The 23,610-nt window shown below is 38.5% G+C and overlaps 1 protein-coding gene across 1 annotated transcript in view; it reads right to left on the reverse strand.

Annotated features, from left to right (window-relative positions):
* Nucleotides 1-22,892, reverse strand: part of DKK2 (dickkopf WNT signaling pathway inhibitor 2) — a 59,367-nt gene extending 36,475 nt beyond the window's left edge. Inside the window, exon 1 of the mRNA XM_081960063.1 lies at nt 22,118-22,892. Within this exon, the coding sequence (XP_081816189.1) occupies nt 22,118-22,366 (249 nt within the window). The 5' untranslated portion in view covers nt 22,367-22,892. The remainder of the gene's footprint in view (nt 1-22,117) is intronic.
* Nucleotides 22,893-23,610: the final 718 nt, after the last annotated feature.

Genomic DNA, 23,610 nt, shown 5'->3' on the forward strand with positions numbered 1-23,610 from the left:
AGTCATTATCTCTAATCTTTTCAAAGTGCCATTGTTACATCTTGGCATATCTAACTCTAATCTAATGTGAGATGCAATGCATGAAAAACTGTCCGAAGAATTTCTCTGCGTAATCAAACTAAATTCTGAAATCAGAACCTGGGAAATTGCTTAGTTTAGAAGAAAAAAATAAACTGATGACATCTAAAGATGCAGAAATGGTAGGGTTTGCAAGTAGAAAATTTATGTCCAGCCCCCTTTTTGCGAAAACATTCAGTTCAAAAATGAACATTCTACACTGCGTCTACTGTACTGTACATAAAGCAGATGATTAGATCAGTTCATTCATTATATTACTGCTATGTATCTTTTAAAACTTTCTGAACAAGCAGAAAGTGTAATTTCATCCCTTTGCGGTTCCAACAAGCCAATCAATATTATTGAATCATCCCATTTCCTTATGGAAATTAGCCAGACTATATGCCATTGAGAGCAAACCCAACCCAAACAGTAATTATGTAGGATAGCCCTGAGCAGACCTGTGAAAATAACTTTCTGGTTCCAGATATGAATCTCACTCCATATTCTACAATACATGCTATCTTCTGGTGTGGCCTTTTGCAACAGAACTCTTGAAGTCATGCCAATCCAATATCCAAGGGCCTTGGCCTAAGCAAAGACTGTAAAATGACCAAGAATGTGTAAAAACCATAACACTGTATTGACACTATGGGTGGCTGAACCAAAACATCAAATTTGCATGAGACATGATTTGAGAAATGTGCAGTTTTGTGCCATATGAGAGACGAGCAATAGAGTTGCTTAAAGTCTTCAAAGGGAAGAGAGCTCTGAAGTTCACCAAGAAAAGGGTAGGGACTTATATTCATGCCAAGAGATAGGGTGAAGAACTCAGCAATGCCATGGCAACAATGAATAAAACAGCAGCCAAGAATTCTGCATCCTTATTCCCAATAAAGCTTATTTCAGAACCCCCATCTTGCAAGATAGTGATGAGCATTTATGAATTTCTGAATGACACAGCATGGGTTATTTGTAGGACTGGCCATATCCAATTGTTTCTTCCCACCCTTTCTCTAAATTTGTGTCATCTGGCAGGACCCAGGAAGTACGTATTCTCTGATGCACTAGCCTTTGGCATAGCATACCACTTTCCCACTCCAAGATTCAAATAAGACCTGTGTTTCCCCAGGCACAGGTCCACATCACTGAATGGGCCTGTTTGGAATGCTGAATGGTTGTGGGATGGCATTAGGTTACAATATATTTTCTTTTCCATTGCTGGTTTTGTTTTTAATCCTATATTAACCACCTAGATTTGTAATCTGCAAGTTGGGTAACCGTATATATCCGCTAAATAAAGGATAAATACTTATAACCATGAATCATCAATAAAAGTTGTGGCAAAAATGTTGATCCATTAAGCTAACAACAGTGGCTTTCTATGGAAGTGATGCAGGGAACTCTGCATTTTCTTGCTAACCCAGTGCTCGGTGAGCCATAAAGATGCTATGCAATGAAATACAAAAAAGGGAAACCAGGAATATGGGCTGCATAAACCTTCAGCCAACAGATTTAAATTATTCTGTATGAGGGGAGTCCCACCTCACATGCTGCTTCCATTAACCAGCATCATATCCCTGGTCAATGGGAAACCACTTAGATGCTTCTCTGGAGAACAACACGGTGCCGGAGCTTCTGGAAAGCTAAAGTCAAAACAGACCCAGAGAGTTGCCTGCCTGAATTGGCACCAGTCTCCCAGCTGCAGAACACATGAGGCACCAGTTTGTCTTCTTAACATTAGCAAGGCCAGGAAGGGATTCATTAAAGAACTGAAAGCCACAACTTGGCTTCTAACATCCTTACATCCCTGTCCAGTTTTATATAGCAAACATTAGATCAGTAGAGAATAAGGATTATGCATAGAAGGGATGCTTCAAGCTGATGAAATGCATCCTATGCAGCTATTATCCTTCAGCTTACCCATGTTCTGTTCAATAAATAAATCACATACTAGCATTTGGAAAACATATTCAGACGCTGTGATTTCGCTATAACTACAAATATCAGAATACAGCTAGCCAGAAGAGTACTGACACCAGTGGTGGGTTTCACATTTTGTGTGCTTGCTTTGCGCACATGCACTTCCGTGCATATGTCCAGCCTTTCATGCATGTGCTTTGCTCACGTGTGCGCCTTCCGAGCATATGCCCGGCCTAAATAGGACAGCATAGAGCTGGAGTGGGTGGCCCCCTCATGATTTCTGCTACCAGTTCGGGCGAACCGGTCTGAACCAGCTGAATATCACCTTTGGCTGACACTTTTGAACTTTGTTGTTGGAGAAGATTGCTGAGAATATCACGGGCAGCCAAGAAAACAAACAAATGGATCATCAAACAAATCAATCCATAGTTGTCACTCAAGATACAAATGGCCTGTCAGGATTCAAAATAGCATCCTCTATGAAATAATAGCTTGAGGCAAGAAGTTCCTCAAAACACCAATTTATTAGAAGAGCCATGTTGGCACATCTGGGAAAACCCAAATCTGAAAGCTTTCAGGTTTTCCCCACCCAGTTGAAAGTTCAAGACCCTGCCCCAACACCCACAAGTCCATCAAATGGTCCAATCAGTTACTGCCATGGATGAAGATTTCTCCCATCCACATCTGTCCAGGTGCAGGGATAAGGCGACCTTGACTTTCTGAGAAGGAATGTTATTATGGCTACACATCTCCCAAGCTCCGTCCCATCCCATCCCCCCTCCCAGTTTCCCATAGTACCTATGTTTGAATATGTGGCAGGCTCCAGGCCCCATCCCCCGATGGCTTCCAAGCCTGACATCACCAGGTTTTAGGGATAGGTTATGGATAAGTCATCATGGACCAAATCTATCTATGTGGTGGCTAAGAGTCAATTCTGACTTCATGGCATATGATTAATCAATCCAAGATTGCTGTAAAATTGGGTAGCTACTGAAAATTGACTTGAGTATAGAAAAAAAAAGTAAATTTATTTGTAAAACAAAATGAAGAAGACAGTTATACTTATGAGTTTTCCTTGTTTGTTTTAATTATAGAATTTCATTAGAAGATTTATGATTACTGGTGGCAAAAGTCTTGTCAGAATGCTTTCAAGCATGGGAAGTCTCTAGTAATGGGTACACTTTACCCCTTCTCTAAAACAAATATTTTCCTCCTCTACAGAAGGATTAAAGGTAAAGGTTCTCCTGCACATATGTGCTAGTTGTTCCTGACTCTAGGGGGTGGTGCTCATCTCCATTTCAAAGCCAAAGAGCCAACACTGTCCAAAGACGTCTCCGTGATCATGTGTCCAGCATGACTAAATGCTGAAGGTGCAAGGAGCACTGTTACCTTCCCACCAAAGTGGTCCCTATTTTTCTACTTGCATTTTTTATGTGCTTTCGAACTGCTAGGTTGGCAGAAGCTGGGACAAGTAACAGGAACTCAGTCCATTACGCGGCCCTAGGGATTCGAACTACCAAACTGACGACCTTTCTGATCGACAAGCTCAATGTCTTAGCCACTGAGCCACTGCGTCCCTCACAGAAGGACTAGGGAATGACTGTAAATATTTCTGCTCTTCTAGCAGGAATTTATTTTGGTGCCGTGCTTCCTTGGCTTCCTTGCTGCCATTCTGTATCAACTTCCAAAAGATAGGTGCTGTGTAACAGTTTAATCATGATGAATCTAAGGCAATTAAAAACGGTTCTAATTGATGTAATTGTAGAAATGTGATATTTGCTATTGCTAAAAGTTCAAACACAAATAAAAATCAGGCTGAATTTCACACAGTGAATCTCTTCTTTAGGGTAAAATACAATCTTATCCAAAAGAGTCTAAAATTAATATCAACATTTGGTTGTCTATTTCCATTTTTCTTGACTTTAACTTCAGCATGTTCATCTTCATCCAGCGCTTGTTGCTTTGACATGCCTTTTTCAGGAAACTTGAGCCACAAACAAATGGTAGAACTTAACTCTTCTAAAATGTCATCTACATAAAGATAATCCACTCTTCAATGACCACAATTGAGAACAGCCACTCTTTTGCCAAGCAAAGTGGTGGCTAAGAGGGAACTGCAACTGTGCTTTCCTTTCGTTCACTCCCCTCACCCATTGGCATGTTCACCAAATAATTAGCAAGAAGAGAATTAACGCTTTTATTTACATTGACTGGAGAAGAAGAGATTACAAGAGAATGAGTAGGCAAAATCTTGCAATGCCTTCCTTTCCAATTTCTCTACTGTGCAAAGGGTAAAGTAAAATATAAAAAATCCAAACAGACCAGGCATAGCACAATGAGTACATTGCAACTTCAAACAGTTACTGAACAAGGCAGTTGGTAAATGAGGACTAACTCTACTCAAAATCCAAAGTAATAAAGACAAGTGTTTGCTAAGTTTTCATCTGTATGCTCTGGCCCAACAATATACTCCAAGATCTGGTTATCTTATTCTATGAGGAAGTTGTGAATTCTCCAACACTGGAAGTTTTTAAGAAGAGATTGGACAACCACTTGTCTGAAATGGTGTCGGTTTTCCTGCCTGAGCAAGGGCTTGGGCTAGAAGATCTCCAAGGTCCCTTCCAACTATTCTATTTTATTCTATTCTATTCTATTCTATTCTATTCTATTCTATTCTAATTGCTTATACTGAATTACTAACTTTCCAATTGCTCCTACATAAGCTCCCACAAACCTGATCTGATTTGAAGCCAGAGCTTCAACAAAATCACTGGAAGACAAAGTCAGAATAGTTTCAGGAAAATGATTGGAATGATCAGCTTCCATTTTAAATGGTCATGTCATCTACCAGTCTAAAGCAGCCCCTGATGTGCTGTATTCGGGGGCTGCTTTAGTGCTACATCTCCCGAGTCCGACTGGACTAGGCTGGGCTGAGCTGAATTCCAAAGCAAGTGTATTCAATACAACTTATCCAGGGACATTGGGAGAATTCTGTACAACCCAAGTGTCCTTTGGAGTGATACTGAATTTGGGGGAGTCTTGGGGAGTCATTGCTTCAGCAGCACCAACACAATCCACACACTATCCCCGTGATGGCGAACCTATGGCACGAGTGCCACAAGTGGCACGCGGAGCCATTTGTCAGGGCACGCGAGGCGCTGCCCTGTCAGCTGGCCAGCGCGCATGCGTGCGCTGGCCAGCTGAGTTCACCTTTTTAAAAGCTATTTTTCACCTTCCCCAGGCTCCAGAGGCTTTATAGGAGCCTGGGGAAGGCGAAAAGAGCCTCCCCCGCCCCCCCGGGAGGCTTCAGGGACTGTCCCTGAAGCCTTCGGAACGCTTAAAACCACCCTCCGAGCAAAACGGAAGTGACTCGACCCCCCTGCGCTCCTCCCACTTGTGGCACGCGAGCCAAAAAAGGTTCGCCATCACTGCACTATCCTATATTGCCTTAGCACTCAACCATAGCATAATGCACATGTCTGTTTACTGTGTACTGTGTTTGTGTGTACTGTGATATGAAATAATCGAGATGGATTCAAGATGGATTATAACAGGCTTCTTTCTTCCCATAAACCTATCTACCTTGTTTAACCATGATGTAACCTAGTGGACACAATTGCAAGAGGTTTGATTGTTCATTTGTTTACTTAATGTGTAGCTTTTTATGACCACATGTATCAACCTCAGAGTGAAGGAATGGAACAAATTACAATTGATCTTCATGACTACATGCTACATATCAAGTTATTACATCTCTGCTCTCTCGCACATCTTTTATCCTAAAAGGTACTGTAACGTTTAAGGAAAATGTAAGAATAATAGAAATTCTAACATTAATTTCTCACAGAAGGACAAGTTCAAATATGATCCATATTTAAATGTGTTGGGATAGTTTTATAACTTTCTTTGAAATATGAGAGATAATGAACAGTTTTACAAAATAATGCAACTTGTTCTGTTTTGTCCATAAAACTTAAGGTCCAGTTGCCTAAGAAGTTACCACGAGGTAACAACAATGTTATTTACTTGGCAATCCATATCTAAAGCTCTAATTGAGGCTAAAGTTCAGTTTAAATTTATTGCAGCTGCTGTGTTAAGGACCCCTTGGAAAAAAATAATAATTTTAAGAGGATTCTGCTCTTTAAAAGCCATTTCCTTACATGGGAAGTTGTGGAATATAGCAAAAGTGGAGGAGAAAAAATGACTCTAGAATTTTACAAGCAATACTAAAAAGCATTTTGGAAATGCTGTACTAACTAACAATTTGCAAAAACTCTTTTTACTGTCTCAAATAGTAGTCCATTCCATGAAACGTTTAATATAGAGTGAATTTTTATCCCAGTTCTTGACAGACAGCTGCTGTACTTCAGGGAACACGTTATCCTTAACAAGATGCACATGCAATGAAAAGCATCACTAGATTTCACTCTGGGAACCCTAAAATAGGAGAAATCTGGCTAGTTCCTTTGTTGATCCTTTCAGGGGTTAGTAGATCAGTATCTACATACTTACTAATTATTAGATCTGTGAAGGCAAGTTGTGCTTCAGCTTAAGAAAATGGTGGAACTTCTACACATCTAAAGCAGATGTGACATGTCTTCTCAGTGGGGCCTCACATTATTTGATGCATCCAGCAATTTCAGGAATTCTTTTCCTATTGGTCTGCATTCATGGAAGTCTTTTTAATTGTTCCCAGGTAGTTGTTTGTGTGTTTGGTAGCTTTTTCAGTTGTTCTCCTAGGAACTACCCGATAAAGGGATCAAAAATAATTTGTAGAGCAAAGTCATATGGCAACTTCACTTTGCATTTAGAAGGAGGGGAGGACACAGGTTGTAAATTCAAAGGGGTTCTTTGTGTGAACTTTCATTTAAATGAAATGGCTTTCTGAAGCTTTGCACAATCTGACTACCTATGGATATTTAGGTACGGTAAATTTATCCTCTAGAAATTAAATTTGCTGCAGTTGGACTGATTTGGTTCTTCATGATAAAATTGTGAATTCATTTTTATATCATACAGGGAGGGAGAATCAGCATACGAATGAATAACAAACATTTCTATAATACGTATTTATAGCTTAAAACCTAGGATTTCATATGCGTTAATGAAACTATCTCCTTGCTGGTTGGCAAACTTCTAATGCACTAAATAGTTGGGGGGGGGGGTGCTTCCCAGTTCTTTTATGTTATCATTGCAAATATCTGCAGTTTCGATATATTGGAAGGACCTTTTCTATATGTTTTTATTTTATGCATTTATTAAATGTTTATGCTGCCCATCTCACTAACACCTTAAAATAAATTGGGCAAAAGCCTCCTACCAGGTTTATGACACCAATTCTCCCTTTTCAATTGTGAAGCCTCTGCTTTGCTTTTTGAAGAGAACATTTAAAAAATTCCTTTATATTTTTTTTAAAAAGTCCTAGAACTGCCTTTGCAAAAAGCATAGATTTACCACTAAGTTTATATTCAAGACTAATTTAAATAAAGATTTAAAATATCACCCCTACTTGGAGGTTAAACGATGTTCCAGAAAAACCACTTTGTGCAATCAAGCTCAGAACCATGGTATGTTTTCTTACTATGGCATTTTTTTCTAAAAATGCAGTGCCAGTCAAAAAGGAAAATATTATCATACTAAACTTTTGATTGTTTTGCAGCAATTCTGGTTTGAATTACCATGCTACAATATCCAAACAAAGATCGTCTTAAGCTAATGCATTTTGTACATGGCTCAGTCTTGAAGCTGGTCCTTATTACGGTGGAGATAATAAAATATGGTACGTATGGTATTTCTCTACCCCCTTTTTATGTTAGCATATTAAAATGTAGAAAATCAAAGGGGACTCTATATGACCAGGACTAATGGAGAAGAGGGGGGAACAGGGAAACAAAAGGGATACCAATGATTTTGCAACCTCTTCTTTTAGAGCATTTGTGAAGACTTGTTCTGTCTGTCTTCTAAGAACAATTAGCAGTGTTACAGTACTTTTAATTGCTCACTGGTTATTAAGCACTTTACCCCAGTTAGATGGTAGCCGTTAGCCATCCCTAGTTGATTTTTAAAAACTAATTAGGTTTGAACAGCAGCAGGAAATTCCAAGTCTGTATGCTAGACTAGAAGACAAGGCCAACTTGGCACTGTCCAACAGTTGTCAAGAAAGTGACATGAATATGTCCATGAAGACATTAGCTGTCAAACTTGAGTCATAGGAGTTTTCTTAGAAAGCTATTTTCAGAAAATAGCTATCATCTAGCTATTTTCTGAAAATGCTTCCATCTCAATTTTAATGGCAACCTCTAATGTGGGGAATCTTAATATGCAAATGGTCCAAAAAACCCTTTAACAACAAAAGCATTTTAATTGGATTTACATTCTCTCCCTCGCAACTTTTTTAGAACCTTTCCAATTGAATGATTTTTTTTAAAAAAATAAGAGAATAAATTAGGAAAACTTCAAGCTATATAACAAACAAAGAACTGAATCATTTGGCAGAAGATTTTTATACTATTATTCGATACTGTATTTTCACGTCATCTACCCCTCTGGAATTGACTTTTCCGTTCTCAGCAATTTTGTATTTTGATTAATCCTTTTGGGAAAAAAAATCATAATTTTAAATAGCAATGTTAAATAATAATTAAAAAATAAATAATTCCACAGCAACAGGTTTGGTGCACAGCAATTCCTAGAGACCGAAATATGTGCTCACCAAAAAAACCAAAAAAGAAATGGTTGATTTTTTAAAATATCAATATGATTTATGGATTGATACACCTTAGAGTAGGCAGAACCTTTTCACAATGCTGTTGTCAACTCGCAAAGCTTTCCTCACCTGTCCCCAAGTTGCCATAGCCAGGTGGATGGGAAATCATGCCTCGCAGCTGCACAGAAGAATTCACACCCCACTCAAAACAAAACCCAAAACCCATCCTAGCTGGCCAAAATCAAGGCCATCTCCACGGAGACCCGCAACAGCCAAAGGGAGTAACTTCTACAACCCACAAAATTGCTTTGTTGGGGAATGTGACTGGTGACCCAACAGGGGTGGGTTCTAGCTGGCACTTCTGCCGGTATGCTCGTGTGCATACTTTGCGTGAGTGCACACGCTTCATGCATGTTGCGCATGCATGCACAGTGCAATAGAAATTGTTCTGAGCATGTGCAGAACTGAAAAACAAGATGGCGACAGCAACGACCAGGAAACCAGTTCGGGGGCGTGACAGGCCTGGGTCACTGCCAGTTCCAGTTACCCAGGCCGCCAAACCATTACCGGTTCGGCCGAACCGTGCCAAACCAGTAGAAACCCACCACTGTGACACACCTTGGGGTGGGGGACGGAGGCAACAGGGTCAGAGGCAAAGCACGAACTGAAAATGAAAAGTCTTTCATTTCTAGCTTTTCTGCCTTCACCTAGGTCGTGCCGACATGGCTCTCCTAATAAACAACTGGATGTTTCTTGCACAATGGCTTCAAGCTCCTGATTTTATTAGGACATTGGTCAGGGCCATGACAGCTGTTTTGTCACAAGACAAATATATTTATACTTGGAAAACCTGATTACTACAATAATTAGAACACTGTTCCACTCAATTATAAAGCTAGAAATGAAAAAAAAATTTTTATAAATTTAAAACAGCATTCCTAAATGTGTACATGACAGTTTTATACAAATTTTATTAAAGGATTACTGTATTTCAGTACAATCATCCATAAAAAGTTATGCTTGTAAGCAAGAAGTTCATTAGTTGCAAATAGCATCAGGACTCAATAATTTGAGTTATAAGTCTATCTTCCAAAAGCAAATCTATTGGCAAAAGTATGGCAAAATGAATCCATTAACATTTTGTAGCCATCAATTTCCTCATAGGACATATGGAATTCAAAAGAATAGGGACACTAACAATTTTTAAAGCTCTTGTTCAAGTTAAATTAATATGTAGAAAAACTTCTTAGCAGAATATAACACAATTTTGGGATGTTGCAAAAATGTGTGTTTGAGAAGCATTCTTCTCTCTGTGTCTCCTAGAACACGATTTACTTATTCCTTTTTTAAAAAACAAACACAATGGAATTCAATAAATTGAAATATTATTGTGCCAAATTAATTTAGCAACAAACCAATTTAAAAACCAATTGCATGATTTTTCATTTTATAGGTTTTGTTAATTATAATAGGAGTCTCTGATTAATTTTATTAATTTATCTCTGAAGCTGAAAGTGCCAATAGCCCAAATTAAGATATCAGTAGATGTTAGCAATTATAGTTATAACCATTGGGCATGAGAAAACAACTGATATTTTATCCTTTATGATAAATGAATATGATGAAATTTATTGTTATCATTCTATAATTGATCTAAAATAAATATCCCAGTATCCACCAAAAAGTTTTTTAAAGAAAAGTTTTAGCCAGTACATTATCATAAAACTGCAATTTTCAACAAAATGTATCAGAATTTTAAAATCTATTAAGACATATCTAATGTCATATATATTTTAACCCAAAGCTGTCCAACTAAATAAAGATGATATATGTTAATATCTCAAAAGTGCCTAGAAAGGAGAATTTATACCACATGGTGTCATCTATCATTTAGAAATAATCAAAAGTGTAATTCAAATTTGGAAACCCACCCCTTTTTTAAATTGACAACTGCAGTTTTTCAAGAATAGCTATGAAAATGAATAATTGCACAGAAATTAATGGGACAATGTACTGACTTTATAAAACTGTTTTTGCAGGGATTCAATACAAAAATCTTCTGAGAGATCTTTTCCTACCCAAGCTGAGGATCCCATCTATGAATATCCACAGAAACTTATTTCTATATCTCATTCTTACATTATGTAATAACTTAAGAAATATCATGTGGAATAAACATATATAATTAATAAATGAATTGAATCTCATTGGAAGTAGCAGCAATATGGAAATGTTTCATGAATGAAGGCAATGGAAATCATTGTCTATCTTGGCATCATTGCAACATTAGACCAATTAACTAAGTATTTCACAACTCACTCAAATACATTAATAAATTATAACAAGAGTCAAAAAGGGTAAAGTACAGAAATGAAAAAATATAATAACCCTATAATACTAATTTCTATTTCTGTGAATTGTGAGGAAAAATACAGGTATGATCTAGTTTAAAAGCACACAGTAATAGCTCCAAATACTTATTAAAAGTTGCAGCAGAAGGTAGATATTCTTGTTTAACCTTTTCCTTAAACATAACTTGTTTTTTTAAAAAAAAAGCTTTTTAAATAAAAAAAATAGCCATTATTCCTCACTATAGATTTGGGCACAAATACAAATCTCCCTCCATTTAATAAAATATTTTGGGAAGCCTATATATATTTGGAATGAAGTTTGTCTTGTACCCACCTTCAAGTTTGGACACCCCTGACTTATGTCAACTTGGAGCAGGGGATAACTAACCATTCCCTGGCAAAAGTCTTCCAGAGTCATACGGAACGACAATTTAAGGAGCTCTACAAATAAGGATGTAGTGGATCAGTGGCTAAGACACTGAGTTTGTCGATCAGAAAGGTCGGCAGTTCAGCGGTTCGAATCCCTAGCACTGCATAATAGGGTGATCTCCCGTTACTTGTCCCAGCTTCTGCCATCCTAGCAGTTCAAAAGCATGTAAAAATGCAAGTAGAAAAATATGGACCCATTTGGTGGGAAGGTAACGGTGCTCTGTGCACCTTTGGCATTTAGTCATGCCAGCCACATGACCACGGAGACATCTTCGGACAGCGCTGGTTTTTTGGCTTGAAACGGAGATGAATGCCACCCCTTGAGCCTGCATTTCCTTTGTTTGAGGACTCTGTGCTGTTTACCTTGTTAGTGGGACTAGCATGCATGTGCAGGGGAGCCTTTACCTTTACAAATGAATATTGATAATCAACCTGTACAATCTAGATCATCATTAAAAGAAAAGTCTCTTCTGAGTCAAACTCAGTTTTCTTCGTAGACTGATAGAAATTGAATGAATCTCAACTTCACTTTCACCTATAGCCTGGTAATATCCCATCCATAATACTAACTAGCTATGCCTAGTTTCTGAACACAGACAATATTATCCTGGTACGCATCCTAAGTAACTAGCAACAGCTCACTTATATATTTTGGAAGGTATAGTGAAAAGCAGATCAGTGAAAAATAGAGATTTTGCTAGTAGGATGGATCCTTCTTTAGACATCTGCCACTAGCAACCCTAAGGTGGGATAAGCTAAATTCTTATTTCCTGGCTGAGGATGCTGAAGGTATTCTTTTTCTTACTTGATTGCCAGTTTGCATCCAGAGAACTGTTAGCACAAAGATTAAGTCTGCAGCTGTGGAAACTTCTGCCTGGTCTTTTACATGCCTATTCTGTTTGTTATCCAAATCCCTTGCTGCCGGCCTCAAACTGTTATGGCGGCGGCAGCGGCGGCTGCTACAATACAGAGTAGCATCTACTCCTTGGCAGGATGGAGAAAGAAACCAGAGGAGAGATGTGTAGCCAAAGATATCTAAAGCCCAATGTTAACACATCTTCCTATTCATTTCTTCAGGAAGGTCTATAGAAAGAGGAGAAATAGAAACATATAGGATGTTTCCATTTCACACACACACACACATTACAACAGATATAGCCTTCACCATTCTCACAATTGCTGTCACTGCTGGGAGCTGTAATTCAGGAGTATCCAAAAGGCAAATGGTTTGTCATGGCTGTTATTGTCAGAAAAGAGAACTAGGCAGCCTTTAGGCTGTGAAGCTTGATGTATGATATACTGATATGTACTCATCTGTTTTTAATTAAATTCTTTTTGTTGTTATTATTCCAATAATACAAATACCAAATATCATTGCTTGAATTCAAATCCATTCCTGGAAGACACCAATTGCATATTTAAATACATTCTTTAGAAGAATGTATGGAAGGCTCTCCATTAAGTGAATCGCTTTGCATTTATGTAACACTAAACTAGGGTGGCGGGATGGCTGAGCCAGTTAAAGATACCAAAGTACTCAGCAGGAAAGCTGGCAGGCCAGGTTCGAGACCCATGCGCCGTATGATGGGATGAGCTCTCATTCCTGTCTCAGCTCTTGCCTACCTAGCAGTCCGAATGTATGCAAATGTGAGTAGATAAATAGGTACCACCTTGGTGGGAAGGTAACAGCATTCTGTGTAGTCATATAGTCATGCTGGCCACATGAACAAAGAAATGTCTTCAGACAATGCTGGCTCTCTCGGCTAAGAAGCAGAGATAATCACTGCCCCTGAGAGTTGGACATGACTAAATATGATAAATGTTTACATAAGCCAGAGGATTTCGTATGTTTCCTATGTCATTGTACAGTGCAGTAGAGAACAGAGAGAATGAATTCAAGCTCAGATAGACAAATCATCTATAACAGGGGTGCCCCAACCCCTGGTCCATGGACCGGTATTAGTCTGCGGCATGCCAGAAATTGGGCCATGCAAACAAGTGAAGCCCCATCCATGGGATGCAAATAGCACACTCTTCCTTGAACCTGGTCCCTGATGTCCAAAAGGTTAGGGGGCGTTGATGTATAATTAGTCAGACTCGGAAAAGTTATTTGAGGCATAGGTAATCTCACTGCTTACACTGGTGAGAGTCCTCTAAATAAACATGATAAAAGAAAAAAAGTTTCTTGTTTTGATGATCAGAATTTATTCTGTACAATTTAAGTTTTTTAATTTATGTTTTCACTTCCAAATATTTTAAGGGAGTGAAAGGAATTGGCTTAAATGAATTGAACAACAGTCTGAGCTAAAATACTTGATATTCCCTCTTACTCTGAGTATAAAGGTCTTTTATTACAATCATAAAGGTAAAGGTTCCTCTCGCACATATGTGCTAGTCGTTCCTGACTCCAGGGGTTGGTGCTCATCTCCCTTTCAAAGCCAAAGAGCCAGCACTGTCCAAAGATGTCTCCATGGTCATGTGGCCCACATGACTAAATGCTGAAGGTGCACAGAACGCTGTTACCTTCCCACCAAAGGTGTTCCCTATTTTTCTACTTGCATTTTTATGTGCTTTCAAAATGCTAGGTTGGCAGATGCTAGAACAAGTAACGGGTGCTCACTCCATTATGCAATGCTAGGGATTCGAACCGCTGAACTGCCAAACTTTCTGATCAAACAAACTCAGCATCTTAGCCACCATGTCCTGTTGTTATAATCCTATTTAAACACAAATTTTCTAAACATGATTCAGACATGGTCAGAGAAAATTCACTAATTTTGGTACATGTTCTCTTTTGACCTTTCCCAGGTCTAATGATTTTTATTTCATGTTATGGGTAGCATTAGGAATACCGTTATATAGTTCTTTGCATGTCTCTTTGCACTTAGATGTATCTCAAAATATCTAATGTCACATGCATGTAAAGAATGCACAAAGTTGGTTTCTGTGGAAGAAATGGAAAATTGAAGAGGATTCCACAAAAAGCGGAGCAACTTGAAGAGCTGGTGAGACTGGCTCTTTGAAATCACTCTGGACAAGGAGAGGACTTGAGATTACCTATAAATACTCCACGCAGTTGCTATTGGTGAGGAAATTACAAATTAGCAGACTCCAGCAGGTTTATAGCTTTAGGAGATGGAATAACCCTATTATTCAAAGTGTGCTTAGCATCTTTGAAAGGCATACTTATTTTTCTAATCACCTTTAGAAATTGCTTGTTAACTGCTTTCCAGTTATTAAAAACTTTGGATTGACAAGTTTGACAGCGCCAAATAAGTTTTCTTCAATCCTTCGTGAAATAGTTTTAATTACAAGTTAGAGCATTTAAACAATTTGGTGGGAGAAGAATAATAAGCAGAAAAATGGTGATTATAACTCTGATTTTTAAAAGTTACCAATGGGCTAAGGATCCAGATAAATATGAAATATGAATTTGAAATGAATTATAAAATCCTTCCCATTGGAAAATATGTTATTTTGAATTCTTTAAAAAAATGTAGGATGGAATCTGAAGGAAGGAACTAGAAAAGACTAAAGATTACAATTACATGAAAAGAATACTTATTTGACTAGTTAACACAGAATGGTGCAAAGTATTTTAACATTTCATAAGGAAGGATATTCTTGAACAATGGACCCAGAAGTTAATTGTAACTTTGTACCTATTGATAAACTGTTATACTATGGAAACGGAATACGTTTTACTGGACAAGACTGAGACTGTTCTGAAAGTGGAATTAAAATTGACAAGCCACAAAAATAATATGGGGGAAAATGTTATACTGGACATACAATATAAATTGGCTAATATATTAATTATTAAAAAGGATATTTAAATAAGAAGCAAGAGAGATACCTAGATGATCTCCCTCTATGGATTTTCAAAAGTTGATTGTTCAATCTTTGAAGAATTTTGTGAGAATAATATAATCAAGTTTTAGGACATTATTTGAAGGGAATAAAGACCAAGATTGTTAAAAGTAAAGGGAAGGAATATAAAGTTGATTTATTTGATTAGTTTTAAAATGCATAGATATGTTGTTATCTTGAATAATGAACTTAATCAACTATTCCTGTTCATAATGAAACAATGAGGTTTTTAACTATTTATTTATAGATAAGAGATGGCTATAGAAAATCCAAGAACAGATCATATCTTGGATTTTAACAGAATTTTAGTAAAATTGGTATACTTTTGATGAAGGTGGAAGTCATTCATTTATTTTTTCTTGTTATATTCATATTTTTTGTCTTTTATTATTTCTATTTTTCTGTTCTGTTCCATTTTTCCAGTTTGTATTAGCATTTTTTAAATCGTTGTACTGGTATTTTTTGATAAAATTGCTATTAAAAAAGAATGCATAAAGTTAGGGAAGAGCCAAGTTTAACAGCTGCTAAAAGAAATGGGGGTCAAATTGTGAAAAAAATAAGCAAGTTCATTGCATATTCTTTCCAATATGAAAAAAGACCTATTCATGAAGATGATGAGCAGAATTCTAGCTTCAAAATCGAGATGCAAAAAAATCTGCACATATTCTAAGCTGCACATATTCTAGGCTTTTTAAAAAATTCCACAAGAGTACCTTTTAGCTCTGTATTTAAAAAATACTTAACTGTTTACTTAAAAGTTAAAAATAAGACAGTTACTAGCATGTCAAGATTAGCTGCAGAAACATGTTTGGTAGAAAATATCTGTATGTCACTAGCTGGAATGCAAAATGAATCCACATCTGCAAAATATGGGTACAAAGTATAAGAGATAACAGAATGCTCTATAGATATAGTCCACTCCTTGTGGCTTTATAATAGCATTTTTAAACCAAGTATGAAATGTTTTGTAGACAAATAAATTCATCCCAGTAAATGCTGACTTTTCTTCTGTGCACATATTCATTTTTAACATGTAGACCAGAATTATGCCAACTGCATTTTTATTAACATAAAAGGAAATCAAGTCTGGAACTTGGTAATGCCAATTAAAACAATACTATTTATAGTTTCTTTTGTGTCTGAACAATATTTAATGGCCCACACTTTTTTTCAACTTCTGTTCTCTCATTTTAAAAAGAGAGATTTTATCTATACAGATAAAATCTTTTATTTTGGTCTTTGACGGTAAGAAACATTACATTGAATACCCATAGTTATTTATATAGTTCAACTATAAAACTACAATCTGGTGTGGTGGGCTGGGTTGAAGATAGCACGATTACCCCAAATTCATACAACATATTCTGAGACTCACTCTCTGACTTCCAATGCTGAAAGCAATGGTCCCAAACTTTCCTTCACTGTGTAAAACCACTTATCAGAATGTCCCTGTAAAGATTGGGAAATGTGTTGTTATCCAAAAATTAACAAGAGCACTTTGATTTAATTTTGGGTAATTAGACTGCGTAATTTTGCCCAGGTTTGGGAATCATTGTCTTAGTCACTATAAATCACTGCCACCCACAAACATTCATGTCATTGCCATAAAGATCAAGGATTTAAAAAATGGATAGAAGGGAAGCGAGAGAAAAGAAAGCTTTGATATTTTTCAAACAATTTCTTGTATCCCTCAAAACAAATTCAAATAGTTTAAACAACTTAAGAACTACTAATCTAATAATGGTTTCTTTTAAACAAAATGGTTATGTACTAATTAACTGGAATTCATGTAACCATTGTTTTTAAATGCAGCAGATTTCATGCTCTGACACTAGAAATTTCATTTCCGCAGCACTTAAAAAAAAAAGATTCAGTAACAGCCATCACTGATATTGCTGGCCCTGCAGTCTGAAATATATGAGCCATGGCTAAAAAACCAAAAGCAATGTCTTCCTTTTAGTACTGAATCTAAAAAGTTATAGGAGAAAGGGATCCAGTCCAGTTTTTTTCCTGCTTTAGGGTAATCTCTCTACCTTTCAATCACAATATGCAGAAGTCAATAACAGCACAAAAGAAATGAGTGCACATTTCTTTCGTTTCCCCACATGCTTTATCTGGTGATAAAATCTGCTCTGCAATTCTTCAAAAGTTCTCTTCTATTGAGGCTTCTGTTTTTCTACTTTATTCACGGGACACTTGAAAATTTATCTCAAATTTCCCTTGGCATTTTTCAGTTGACTTTACTACTTGGAGAGGAGTGCTACTCCCTATATTCTTATTTTTTGGTACACATCCTTCCATTGCTAGGTATGGCAAGCAAGCAGCAGCAGCAGCAAGTAATGGAAAAATTAGGATCATGTCTTTGTTTAGTTGCATTCCATTTACCTATAGATGAGATATTTTTATGAACAATAACTGTTCATAGATAACTATTCATAAACTGTTAATAACTATTTATGAACAATAACTCACCTACATAATTTAAACAATCAAATTCTCTCAAAAGTCACATTTCTCTACAACCCTCCTGATGGAATAGAGGGTTTTGTTCTGTCTTACCTCTACCTAAAGAAATATAATTTCTAAGAGTTAAAACCAGCTGCAGAAATACTTGAAATATCTCTTGATAATGGTAGGTCAAATGTTTCATTTCCCCATCTTTTTAATGCCTATTTGTTTGTCTTCACTCCAACATAAAATGCCATTTTAAAAAAAATATTATTATTCAGATGAAGAACTCTTGTCATCTCTTCTGGAGGACAAAGTTTTCAAGTACCGTTACAGAATTTGGTCAGGTTTTGCAAAGCATAACTTCATGCTGAATATTTTTCATGGAGCTTTTGACAGTAAGGGTGTGCACACACACAAAAACACAAGCACATACACAGCAATATGGACAGTGGGAATAAACAGGCATAAAAAGAACTCATTTGCTATGTTTCTTTCTCTCTGCACTGCAAACTCTAAAACAGAATTTGGAAAGTTTTGGTTGAGATGCATTCTGTGAGTGCTCCCCAACTGGCCCATAGCATTTTGGCAGAGGTCTTTCCTCTCCATACTACAGTCTCTCAACCAGAAATCACTCCAAATAAGAGGAATTAATGAGCAATAATTCCTTGTCACATCTCACATGGACCATTCTATTCCCTTCAGAAGGAAGTAGGATGAAGCATTCTCCTGTACAGGAAAAATATGCTTCGTGGAAGAAGAGAAAGGGGAATAATCATTTGCCTTTTTCTGGGCAGGAGAAAGTACAGAGCAATTATTATTCCTTTTCTCCTTGTGCACAGAGAAAGTCCACTGTATCTGAGTGGAAACAGGGGACAGTTTTCTAATAATGACAAGATAATTAGCTTGGAGTACATTGCGTACAGAACATACCGTACAAAAGATGTTGTACAACATGCCCAGAAGGTTTATAATCTTTACCACATAGACATCAGAAGTTAGAAAAAGTCCACTGCTTATTAGGAAGCAAAGACTGACCTATTAGAGAAGATTGCAGGGAGATGCAGGGTTCTCATTAACTTTCTAAGAACTTCTAAGTGTTGCTTGATATAAGCAATACTTAGAAACAAAACAGAAGAGACAGATTTACTAATGAATAAAATTTCCACTTAGAACATGGTTGTGCACCGGATCTTACTATTAGTCTAGATGGACAATGGTCTAAGATGAGCTAAGTCAACATATTTGGATGACTACAGCAGTGCTTGCTTCAACCTCATTGGGCAGCCTGGCATAAGGCATGGATTTGTGATGGGAGAAAGAGAAAAAATAAATAAAGCCATCATCATCTCTATGGAGATTCTCAGTCATGGTTGTCCCAAAGGTGCTTTTTCAAAAGGGAACTGGACTTTCTTTGTTTTGCTTGAAGGTGTTTTACTTGCCATCCAAGAAGCTTCTTCAATCCAGTTGAGTTCAACTTACGTTCAGCTGAAGAAACGTCTTGGGTGAGAAACGAAACATCTTCAAGCAAAACAAAGAAATTCCAGTTGCCTTTTTGAAAAAGTACCTCTGGGAAAGCTAGTCTCATTTAGCTAGCAAACAAATAAGTTCCTTTTTCATTGCAGAGAAATTAAACCTAGGTTTTCATTTTAAAAAAGAACGCCTGTACAATATAAATGGGTTATAGTATTTCATAATAAAACAAGTTGCGAGGAAACCAGATTAATATTTTCTGTTATCTTTTTTTACAGCCTATCAATTAAAGATTATGGAACGAATAAAAGACAGCAAATCTCAGACCCGACAGTCATTCCACTGATTGCTATTTTCAATTGTAAATTATTCTACTCTAATTTCTAGTAATCCTTTAGTCGCACAATGAGAAAAAACCCACTGACTCTTGATATTTTATCACCACTATAAATCTTCAGGTTAACGTTACCTATAGTCAAACTGAATATTCAAAATGAAGAATTCTGCATTTCCTTGTTTGAGGATTCTGTGCTGTTTACCTTGTTAATGGGAACCGTATTTTGAATGTGTATATATATTGGAGAGCTTCCTATTAAAACAGACATCAGTTACTCTATCTTTGCAAGAAGTCAAGGAATGTCTTTTCATTTAGTGAATGGATTTGAGATCAACTGGCTGGGAAACAGTCCAAAAATGAAGCGGTTGATGGATGCAATACCTCTTCCAGAGAAATACACTGGGAAATGTTTGCTTCACAACAGACTTTAAAATACATCTAAGAATCTATTATTTAGACTTTTTGATGTATTTTTTTTTAAAAAATGAGGATCTTATCAGTCACATCTCCCATATCAACTTCTGAAAGATGTCTGTTAAGAACAGAATTGATACCTTTGGAGCACTGACTGATTCTAGGCTATTTTTTGTTGCATTTTTTGTGTTTTTGGTTGTTTGTTCTGAGAACTTGTGACTGAATACTGTAAGGCTATTGGTGAACATGTCAATCATGCAGGCTTTCCACTCTGTTTCAAAATAAAGAAAAAGAGTCATGAGAACTTTTTACAACCTATGAAATCAGTATCCTTCAATCATTCAATTCAAGATAATTAAGGATACAATGGTTCTAACCAACTTCTGAGAAATCCAAATGAAGAAGAAAAGAAGGAGGGGAAGAAGGCAGAAGGTGAAAGACCCTATGACAATTTGTGATACCTATTTTGTGACCTTGAAGCAACCTTCTACAGTTATTCACCTATATAAAATATGGAATTATTCTTAAAGCAGTCTTTGCCCCTATCAGTTTTCTGACCACCATATTTAATAAGTTATCAAGTTACCATTTTCTATTTTCTGCTTTCTTATCTCAGAGGCACTAAATTATAAGTAAAGAAAAGAACAATGTAAAATAATGCAAGATTTCTCAGAAAATATATTTTTTAAAGTAGATGTAGGGGAATGAGGGATTTTGAACTCAGACTGCACCAATTTGAAGGTAATGTAATTTAACCTGCTTAGAAAAAAAAACACTTTAAAAATCCATTAAAGCTATTTAGCACAGTGTTGGGCCATCAGGAAACGAACTTCTATGGCTTTCCAGATGTTTCAGGCTGCAAGACCTATTAGCACTTATCACCAAAGTTCAGGACATCTTCTGCATTAAAGAAACAGCAGAAATCATTGAGACATGCTGAGGATTAATAACTTCCTTATTCCATAAAGTCACAGCTGATATTTTAATGCTATTTTAAACGTCTTGCCTTTTAAAGTGCCACAAGTCTCTTTGTTGGAGGAGATAAATTTGGCTATCCTATGAAAATGACATTGGTCGTATTTTTATTTCTATAATCAGGCTAACAACGGGGGGGGGGGGGAATAGAAAAATGCTTTTTTCCTCTTTCTCATTTTTACAGCTGCTTCTAAGTTTTTGTGGGGAGATCTGGCTACAGGGTCTCTGGAGTTACATCTGTTCTATTGCTAAATTCTGGTTAGGAACTAGCATTACTAGAAGAGATTGAAAAAGTTCCATCTCACTCCGTTTAATAATTCCTCATGGGAACGGAGGAATGTCCTACTCCTTGGGGAACAAGGTTTGCTGGTCTCTAGTTTTAAATTTACTACTTCCACACTCATCCATAATGGGAATAGCATCAGGAATTCTAACACCAACCTCATCCCCCCCCCCTTTAAAAACTATATTGAAAAGTCCTGGCTGTGATTTTCTCAGAGCTAACCTGCTGTTTCCAGGTTGTGGTTTCATTTGAAAATATTGCAATTTCTTTTAAATCTTGGTGCATTTACAATACAATACAAACAAACAAACACAAAAAAACAACCTTTTGGTGGTCATCACAGCAATACAATCATCATTGTCAATTACTGCTGAAACCATGCACCCACAGGGTACTAAAAACTTGAGAAATTGAGTCTTCACTCTTCCATTCGTGCTGCCTTTATTATTAGTGTCCAAGAAGTATATCAGAACTAAACTCTCTTTAGCCTATCTCCAAATGGTAGTGAGAGACAAATCTTAAATCACCAAACAGGGTAGGGTTACTTTCTTGGGGAATTTATACACATCCGAGGTTATTGATAGTTCAGCTACAAGAAGAAGAGGAAGGGAGGGAGGGCATCATTACTTTGAGGGGACCCTGGATGAGGTACCCCTATCTTCCCGGTCTAACCTTCCCTTCTTGCTTGTCCCCTCTCCACGGTTAACCATCCAGATGCGATTCCTGCCCGTCCCCAAAGCGTGGAGCCCTGGATCCGCGCCCCTGCGATCCGGTCCTCGCGGGAAAGACCGTCTGGAAAGAAGCGAGAGGAGCGCGGGGGGAGCCAAAGGGGCGACGCGGATGCAACTTACCTCGCCTTGCCGGTGATAATGCTTGAGTGCCTTTCCTCCCTGGCCGAAGAGTTTGCCTTTCTTGCCGCTGCCCAGAGAGAGTCCCGGGTGGAAGGAGGCCGACCTGTTGGCCGCCTGGGTCGGTGTCTCGCCCATCAGGGTGGCCTTGATCGCGTTGGCCTTGGTGCCGTCGAGCTGGGAACCCTCCACCACCAAGAGCGCGGCTAAGAAGAGGAGAGGGCGGGAGGAGAACTTAGTCCAGCTCTGCATGATCGTCTCTACCCTCTTCCTAGACGTCTTCCTTCCCGGGGCTGGGCTGGGGGAGCGCAGTTGCTGCAAAACAACAACAACCCCGGCCGTCGGAGCAGCGCGAGCAAAGGTGGGGGTGGTGGGGAGAGCTCCCGATCAAGGTCTCCGGGGCGGCATGGTGGGGCGCCCCCCTCCTTCTTAGCAGGAGAGCCAGTCGCGGAGGAAGAGAAGGAGACGGAGACCTGGTCCCGGGCGGGAGGCAGTGGCTGAACCCGAGGAGGGAGCAGCCTCCCACCCGCGAAGCTCGGCTGGGACGTCTAAGGGCTCAGGAAAGAGCCCTGGATCCGTTCCCGCGTCCACGCCGCCTTTTGCCGTGGGATTAAACTCAACCCAGATCTGCTCTGAGCGAGGACTGGCCTGGAGAGCGACGGCTGACAGCTCGCTGGCTAGGAATCCAGGCAGCCTTCCACCTCCCCCTGGCTGGTCCGGGGCATCCCGACACCAGGCTTGGACGTAAGATCGGGTTCTCAGCTTGTTCAGGCGTTGAGTCCGCGCTCCCGTCCCGCTTTCGTCCGTCCGCCCGTCCCCAGCAGCCGCCTCCTCTGCTCGCCTTCTGCCCCCTTCGCTTTTATAGCTTCACCGGCGGAGTTCTCGTTTCCCCCGCCCCCCGGAGCCGCAGAGTGACAGGGAGGGGAGCTGACTCATTCCTGGAGCCCACTCCTCACCATCCTCCCGTCCCACTCGGCACCTTCCTTCCTTCCTTCCTCCTCCTCGTTCTCCGAACTCTTGAAGGTTTCTTGGGAAAAGTTTTCTTGCGCCTTTGCGCAAGGAGTGCCTTCCGTTAAGTTAAGGTCTTCTGGTAAACCCCGAAGGATGACGACGGAGGGTGAATAACTGTGATCCCACTCTTGGTTTAATTAATCCAGGATGGTTAGACTTGGTTATCCCAGCACATTGTCTCAACCTGGTCCAGGGCTCTGCCCAACAAAAAGTCTGGAAAGTTTTGACTCTATAGATCAAGAAGAGGAGGGAGAGAAATAGGAGGAAGCAGCCTGTTTCTCCCCACTCTGTCACTCACACATGTAAACACACATGTATTGCTCAGGTCTCACTGGAACTTCAAATATTGGCTATCAGATGAAATCCCATTGAAGTTAATAAAAAGCATTTGTTTCCATTTAAATTAATTTTGGAAAATGTCAAGGGACTGGTGGAATCCATTCCTAAGTGTTTGTCCATGGTCTGCAACCAAACAAACAGGGTGC

The sequence above is a fragment of the Natrix helvetica genome, assembly GCF_964273705.1.
Source record: "Natrix helvetica genome assembly, chromosome: 7".
Taxonomy (NCBI): domain Eukaryota; kingdom Metazoa; phylum Chordata; class Lepidosauria; order Squamata; family Natricidae; genus Natrix; species Natrix helvetica.